The 8,636-nt window shown below is 45.8% G+C and overlaps 1 protein-coding gene across 1 annotated transcript in view; it reads left to right on the top strand.

Moving 5' to 3' along the window:
• The window catches only part of Col23a1 (collagen type XXIII alpha 1 chain), a 354,581-nt gene that overhangs the window by 1,946 nt on the left and 343,999 nt on the right, over window positions 1-8,636 (top strand). The window contains exon 2 of the mRNA XM_048814945.1: window positions 1-51. Within this exon, the coding sequence (XP_048670902.1) occupies window positions 1-51 (51 nt within the window). The remainder of the gene's footprint in view (window positions 52-8,636) is intronic.

Below are 8,636 nucleotides of genomic sequence, written 5' to 3'. Positions count from 1 at the left end.
GGCACTCTGGACGCCTGGGCCGAGCCGCACCTGGAGCGCCTGCTGCGCGAGGTGAGGCGCTCGGGAGCGGGGCAGGGGTGGTCCCACCAGAATCCGGGGACGGGGGAGCTGGGGGAAGGTCAGTGCTCCGAGAGCCAGGGGCGGCGTGTCTGTTGCCCTGAGGAGGGGTCGCCCTGGGGCTGGGCGCTGTAGAGGACATCTAGGAGGCCCACACCGAGATGGAGACTGGGGCTGCCGGCCCAGAGTGGTCCTGCTGTCTTTGCTCCCTCCTCAGAATCTTCTGCCAGGGTTTGCGGATAGGGGGAAAGAGAGCCAAAAGAACCATTTAGGGGTACAGCAGGGGAAGGGAAAATTAAGACCACAGACTTGGAGTAACTGTCCTGGGAGCTGGTCTTCTCAGTTGTGTGCACTCGGACACAGGACTTCCCGCCTGCGGTGGAGAGCCCCAGATAATGACAAGGCTCACGCTGGAAGTGTCCGCAGACTCTAGTTCCCATCTCTGGTCTACCTGAAGCAGCCGGTGGCCGCAGTAGAGGGAAACTTCAGACAAACTTCAGGGTCTTGGAGGGGTCGCATTAGTCCTAGGTGCTAACTAAAGTTTGGAAACTAAAGTTTGGAAGCAGCTCCATCCTGGATATGCTGTGCCCCCAGGCTGCCGTGACTGAGTGCGGTGTCCACATTAGCTGGGTAGGTTGAGGGGAAGTAAAAACAAGGCCTGACATCTGCATTCTGGTTTCGAGTGATGCCACCTGAGCAGTGGGGACGCATCACATCCTGAGTTGGCACACCTGCAATACGAATTTGATCCATCCCCCAAACCCAGGTTGGTAATGTTCTGTGAGTCTCTGAGATTCGTCTAAAGAGTTAGGATTGCTGTCTTCAGAGCAGGAGCCACATTTGGGACCTCAAAGTTGGTTTTAGTTTCCGAGTTTGGTGCATTAGTTCTCCCCATAGAACAGGAACAGGCACCAATGCACTGGCCAGAGCTGCTTTTGGCCTTGCCATCTCCCCTGCCTGAGTGGTCTCTTCCTCTTGGGAAGGGTGGCTACCCAAGATCCCAAAGGACATCCTCAAGTGCTGTAGGAAATGAGGCAAGTGTTTCATGGTAGAGGAAGGGAGGGCAGGCCTGTTACCACCAATTCCCTAAACCATAGCCTACTGTGATCCTTACTAATATGTCACGCTGTGTAGAGCTGGAGGTGTAGCTTGGTGGTAGAGTGCTTCTTTAGCATGAGCAAGGCCCTGGGTTCCATTCACACCATCAAACATATATTGCACTCTGTATCCATTGTCAAGTTAATCTGGCATCTTAGGGAGAATGGAAGAACACATATCATACCTCCTTGTTCACCACACCTATTTCTTAGTCAGTTTAAGCCAGTTTTACATCTCTTTTACTTGATTCTGGGCAAAATTGCTGTTTCCTAAAATGATATCCTCTTTTCCCCCTTGAAAGTGTCTACAGACTTCAAAAATTTCCCCGAACCCTGCTGGCAACTCCTGGCAATGGTTTTATAATTGCTGTCTATTATCTTTTGGCAAATCCCTAGAGACCAGGGTGTTGAATTGATTTATGGAGGGCCCGTAAAGTTTCTACCTGTGAATGCTATAACTGCAGCTGTTCTTTCTACCATGAGGCCCTGCGGACTTAGTAAAAATAAACCACAAGCCCTTATTGAGTAAATCAGAAGGCCTGGTAAAACCTTTTAATAAGGAACTTAACAAATTATGTCTGTACTAATAGGGATGGGGGGTCTTGGGAAAGTAGCCACTGCTCAGAAATGTTGATTCTTTTAGTCCTGAACTTCAGTGGGGAAAGACTACTTCATCACACTTCTGTCAGAATGTCACTTGGGTGGACTGTGGTGATTGAATAATGATTTAGAGGACAGAGATGGTTTAGTGGTCAGAGCTCAGCTGCCCTCCCCTCCTCCTCCTCCTCCTCTCCCTCCCACTTCTTTCTCCACCTACTATCCCCTCCCCTTCTCTCCTCCCTTTCTTCCTTTCTTTCTTTTCCCCCTCTCTCTCTACCACTCTTGATTAGAAAGGCAAAGGGAAATTTTAGAATCCTGAGATTCCTACTCAAGATTTTGCTATACCCTTGGACACATCATACTACTAACTATGCAGAGTTCAGTATCTGGGGTACTTGTATTGTGCTTGCCCACCTTGCCTTGCCAGTGGAGAGTCAGAGATGGCTCCATGTGGATGCCAGTTGGTGTTGAGCTTCTGGTTGTTGAGGTGTCCCCCATGAGTGGGCATCTCTCTTTCTGGACATCAATCAATTCTTGCTACTAGCTATGCTTCTTGTAAATGTTGCTGGATGGGAAATGTACACAGCTTCGTGACAGTGAGTTCCCTGGCTGAGATGAGGGTACAGTGAGAGGCCCATTATGGGGAACCTGTAATTGGCTTTAAATAGATGTGTAGTTACTTTTTTGAACCACTAGATACAAAGGATAATTAAGTATCGAACTAAAAATCTGTTAAGGAAAGAATGTTTGTACTTGAACTTTTTTTTTTCCTAAACTCAGATTTGTTCTCAGTGGAGCCTCTTCTAAGTCAGTGCCGAAGCGATTATGTGTGAAGGTGCCTGTGGCTTGTCTTTTACCAACAAACTCATTTTCAGAGTATCAAAGGCAGAAACCCTGCCCAAATTAAAAAAAAAAAAAAAAAATCCTTGCCAACCACACACAACTTTAATGTCAGGAAAAAGAAAAGAAAGCCAACAAAAGCCACTGTTAGGAGGAACACTATCCTTGTTCCCTTGGGAACAGAACTGTGACATAAATTTTTCTGGGACTGGCTGATGTGCCTGATAATGTAGATACAGAAGCTACAGAAAAGGAATATTCTTGTTATTGCTTGATTATTAAAGACCCTTCCCATGGAACAAAAGGGAATAAATGGTTTTTAGGATATAAACACAAAATTTCTGAGCAAGACCCATTCCTGATAGTGTCTTCAGTGTAATTTGAAAATATGGACACAAAACAAACATTTGATATTTCACTATGAAAGTACTGTTAAGTAGGTTGCCTAATTAATCAGTCTTCTAGTTACTGTGTTACAAAACTAACACAAAAAGTGTTACAAAAGCTTAGGCTTTAAAGTGCATAGCTTTTATATTACAGTAAAAAATTTAATGCAAGGATTAAAGAAATATTTAGTTGTATTCAGAGGAGACCATTTCCAGCTTACAATGGATTTATTGTTGGCTGTTGGCCTTCCATTGTCCAGACCAATCAGTTTGAAAACAAGAAAAGCCCAGAGACTGGGAATAAAATTAAAGTGCTTTCCTTCCCTACCATCAACTATGTATATTAGTGAAGTTTCTATCAAACTCAAAATCAACTGTAGCGTTTCCAGCCTTTGTAGCAGTGTATCTACTTGTCAGAACAGCTCTGTGGTGTCCATTCTAATAAAGATGCCTATTTTTTAATCCCTGCACAACTAGAGATAGAGTGTAAATCATAACTACTTTTGTTTCTTTGGCATTTCTTGGCTCCCAAACCAAAAGAAAAAAAAGAAAAAAAAAGTTTCCTTCCAATTACTTTCTGGCATGCTTACTTTCTCTCTCCACTCTTTTCTTGCCTTAAAAAAAAATTTATTTTAAAGGCCACAGTTTGGAAGAGCTTTATAATAATAGCAGCATGTTTAGAACAGGCCAACTGTTGGTGTGTTCTTTTCAAAGTCAGTTTTTGGAATTTTTGAGTTGGATGTTTCCACATTGGCTCTGAAGATTCAAGGCACAGCTCCTGAACCAGGGGACACGGTGAGCTGAGTGAATTCCTCACCAGGAGGCAGAGCAGGGCAGAGCAGATGCAGCTTCTCATCAGCTGGGGAGAGTTTCAGATCTGTCCCACTAGTTAGAGCTGTCATCCAGCCTCTTCAGCTTCCTGAGCCTCAGCTTCCTCCTCTATAAGGTGGTTACCAGTAGTCACTGGTATTTCATTATAGTAATGGGAAATGAACTAGTACAATCAATGTATATACTTGTGATGGCAGGTAATGGAATATCTGAGTGTGGTTGCTTAAACATGACAGTCACTGAATCGTATAAGAAAAGCCTGGAAGAAAGTCAAGATATCTTGTGTTAGTTCAATGTCTTGGTCACACCCAGGTGCCAGATTGCATCTGCCATTCTCTTGTCCTTTCCTCATGAATGCAAGATGGCTGCTGTAGCTCCACACATGTGTCTTTAAACCAGAATAGCCAAGGTTGGGAACGGAAAAAGGAAAAAGCTTTTTGTGAAACTTTTTCTTTTATTTAAATCAGGGGGGAAATCTTTCCCATCATCTTCCTGTAGAATTCTCTTATAGCCATCAGCCCAAACTAGGTCACATGGTCACCACCCTTTCACTGGCAAGGGTAATGGGGTTGCCAATAAAGAGGCTTTGGCCAATCTTGATTCATCGCCTGAGGCTGGGCACATTGCCACTGGAATAGAATTGAGGCTTTGTTAGGAAAGAAGACTGGGAATGGCTATTGGGGAGCAATCAAGAGTGTCAGCCAGGTCCTACAGAATGCTGTCACTACTGTCACTCCAGGGGAGGACAAGATGTCCTCCAAGGAGAAACGAGTCAATGACGGGGAGGCAGTCATTTTTTTGTCCTGTCAACTTTAACAAATACGTATTCCTTTCACCAAACTCCACACTTTGGGAACACTCTCCAACCACAAAATTGATGTCTCTTTCAAGATTCTGCTATCTACATCCAGCTCTGCTTCCAGACATAGTTGAAGTTTGAGATTCTCTCTGACACAATCCTAGTCTTTATAGTTGTATTTGTCCATTCTCTGTTACTATAATGAGATACTTGGGGCTGGGACATTTATCAAGAAAAGAGGTTTAATTAGCTCACAGTTTTGAGAGGTAAAGTCTAAACAGCATGGTGCAGGCTCTGGTGAGGACCCTCCTGACTATGTCACATAATGATGGATGGCATTACAAAGTTAAGAATGCATACAAGTGGGGGAGATTATTTAATGAGACCAGAAATCAGAGCAGGCAGGGGTTCTTGACATAAGAACCAACTCAGGGGTCCCATGAAATACTCTAATTCCTCCCAGGTTTACGGCCTCCAATAACTTAAAGACTTCCCACCAGATTCTACCCTTTAAAGGTCCTATCTCCTCCTAATTTAGCACAGACCAAGCTTCCAACACTTGGGGGACAAACTACATCAGAGTCATATGACCTTTAACCCTTGGGTGGATGCTGTTCTGACCTCAAAGTGACTGGCTAGAGTGGCCCCACACTGAGAGTGAAACTCCAGGGCTCTGAAGGCTAACTTTTTTCTGGCATATGCAGGGAATAATAATATTTCACATCACTCTGCCGGAAGTAGAAGAGGCTACTCAGATGGAGAAAACTGATGCAGCCCCTCCAAGCACCGAGGAGATCAGTTGACCCAGAACTCATGTATGGAGCACCTGTGCCTGGACAGCACTGCTTCCGCCTCAGCCCTGCCCCTCCCAGTCATGGGTCTCCTTGGCTGTCTCTGTAGCTGATGTCACTCAGACTTCAGATCCCCTTCCAGAGCGTGTGCAGTTAAGATCATGGTCCCCAGAGCAGGGAGGATGTCCTTCTCATTGGATTCAGCCTTTCTAGATGCTTTTGGGCCCTTGTACCTTCATACAACAATGTGGCAGCCCCCCCCCCACCTCCAGGGCCTTGGATTTCAAAGGGAATTGATGGCTTGAGTAACCAGGAAGCCTATGTGAATGTTTTCTGGACCCTCTAGAGACATCTTGTTTGGGGTTTCTTTGTATTGGCTCCATATTTCTCAAGGATGTCCTCGTTCTTCCCATGAGGTGCCTGAGAAGCTCCCAGAGTCTCCAAATTCATATTCATAGCTTTAGAGTTTCTCTTTTCCAACAGTCCTGACAGAAGTCACCTAATTCTCTCTGTTGGTCCAATATGAATTACCTGTGTGCATCACTAAGACCAGCCAGACAGCCTCTCTGACCAGCCAGGTTCAGGGGTGTGTGTGTGTGTGTGTGTGTGTGCACTGAAGGGACTGAGAAGTAGAGGATGTGCCCAAAGGACAATTCAGTTTTGTTTTGTGCATTGCTGAGGACCAAACCCAGGACTCACACATGTTATGCAAGTGCTCTACCACGGAGCTCCATCCCAGCCCTCAAAGGACAATTCCAAGTGCTGTTATTAGAAGAAGGGAGAGAGGACATGAGGCCAGAAAAACCAATAGGTAACCATCCAAGAAATAATAAGAGAGAGGTTAGAACCATGCTCCGGAAAAACCCACCTCCATGGCTCAAAATCCAGCAAAAGGACTTTTTATCTACTAGGATATGCAATAGAGCTCTTGTTCCATAAAGGTTCATGTATGTGGGTGAATTTGGGTTTATCTGTGGCAATACCAAAATCTGTACTTCCTGCTGGATTAGTGAGCTTACAAAATGTGAGCTTTCCGTGTTACAGGATCATTCAAAATCTTAAAAATTGCCTGCAACAACCTTATGAGACAAGACCGGTTATGGCTGTTTCACAGAAATGTCACAGAGGTGGACATTCAGGGCACACAGGACCAGGCATGGGCTCCCTTGGGGCTTGCAGGGTGCCTTGCAAGAGAGCATAAGAAGGACATTTGCATCCACTGTCCCTTTGTGTGAGTTCTGTGTCCAGCCTAGGGCAGTGTGCCTGGGCTCACATTAGGGCCACCTGCTCTGGAGATCCCTATTCCTTGACCCATTGCCATTGGCCTCTCAGGCAGTATTCTCCAGAGGAGCAGACTCTAGTCCTCTGGATAATTGAGGAATCTTGGGGGGAATCTCAAATCCCAGGGAACAATGAGATGCATGTGGCTGGGAGGCCGCCACAGCCTTGCCTGGCACCATCTGCTTTCGTGACTTTTGGGGACCTGAGTTTGGAATAGGAAAATGCTTCAGGGTGGAGGAGGAAAGTTCAGGGTGAGGAGTCAGAGGCCACCACTGCCCATGGGCTGTGTGGCCCAGGCAGGTTGTCCCACCCCGCAGTTCTCTGGTTGGGAGGAAGGGCTCATACTCAGACTCGTCCAGAGAAGCCGAGATACAGAGTAAAAAAGGAAGGGCTTAGTGGAAATAGTCACTGCAGCAGAGGATGAGCTCTGTTGCAAAAAAAGAAATGACTCCATGACACTTGTTAAACAGAAAAGAATGATTTAATGATACCAGTTAAAGCTCAGCAAGGCCAGCTTTATTTAGGGCCGGCCTAATAGGTAGTGGGGTTTTGCAGTGGGAGAGAGACTGGGTACAGTACAACTCCAAATCCAGCATGGGCAGTGGGGATTTAAAGCAAAAGAGCAGGGGGTAGCTTAGTAGATGGAGAATGACTAAGAGGAACCTCAGGGGTCAGGGGGATTCTGGCTAAACCGACCTAACAGGCTGTGTGTGTGCGCGCGTGTGCGTGCACGTATGTGCATGCGTGTGATGCTGGGAATGGAACCCAGGGCCTCATGCACACTAGACAAAAGGCTCTACCACTGAGTCACTACCCTGCCTGCTAACAGGATTCTTGCTGAAGACAGATCAGGGTGGACCTCAGCTGGGTGTGGGGGGTGTTTTAGTTTGGATCTTGAGTGTCCCCCAAAGGCCCATGTGTTGAGACCTTGGTTGCCAGTCTGCAGTGCTATTGGAAGGTGGTGGAACCTTTAGGAGGTGGGGCCTAGTGGAAGGAAGTTAGGTCATTGGGGGCATGCCCTTGAAGGGGATATGGGCCCCCAGCCCCTTCTTGTCTCTTTCTCTTTGCTTCTTGGCTGCCACAAGGTTAATAGACCTCCACTATGTGTCCCCACCATGACATACTCTACTGCCACAGGCCCAAAAGCAATAGGGCCAAGTGACCATTGACTGAAACTTCCAAAACCATGAGCCAAAATAAACCTTTCTTCCTAATAAAGTTGATTATCTCGGGTATTTGTCACAGCAACAGAAAGCTAACATAGTGGTGGATGAGGAACCTGATATGAAATCAAACATGGGACTTCTTGCTAAACTGACCTGGCAAGGTTCTTTGCTAAAACTGGATTTTAGAAGGATGGGCATGATGGGCCTAGAAGAAGGATCATGAACCTGACCACTGTTTAGTGGAGCAGGAATCTTTATCAGCTTTGAGCAGTGGATTCCAGTATACTTTGCTTGCAGGGCCTCACAGAGCATTGGTATAATCCCACACCTTCAGAGAAGCCTCTCCCTCAACACAGATGTCTTACGTGTCTTTCCCTTGTTGCTCAATAACTCTAACCCTCTCTGTGAAGCACTAACAGGTTGTTGGTAAGAGATTGGGTTCTATCAAATTTGCTCTTTGTTGGGCAGCTGTTGCCCCTCAGTAGCCACTGGGGGGATTCGTTTCAGGACCCCCCCTAGATACCAAAACCCACGGATGCTCAAGACCCTTATATAGAATGGCACAGAATTTGCATAGAACTTTCACACATCCTTCAAATCATCTGTAGATGACTTGTAATTCCTTATACAATGTAAATGGTGTGAAAATAATTGATATATTTTATTGTTTAGGAGATAATGACAAGAGGAAAAGCCTTTAGGTTTTCAGCACAGATACAGCTCTTCTTCCCCAAATACTTTTGTCTTTTTTATTTTTTTTCCTGATTTGGAACTGGGAATTAAACCCA

This window comes from Marmota marmota, unplaced genomic scaffold (assembly GCF_001458135.2).
Source record: "Marmota marmota marmota unplaced genomic scaffold, marMar, whole genome shotgun sequence".
In the NCBI taxonomy this organism is placed as follows: domain Eukaryota; kingdom Metazoa; phylum Chordata; class Mammalia; order Rodentia; family Sciuridae; genus Marmota; species Marmota marmota.
The sequence above is the reverse complement of the archived record's forward strand: the minus strand, read 5'-3'. Positions and strand labels throughout refer to the sequence as shown.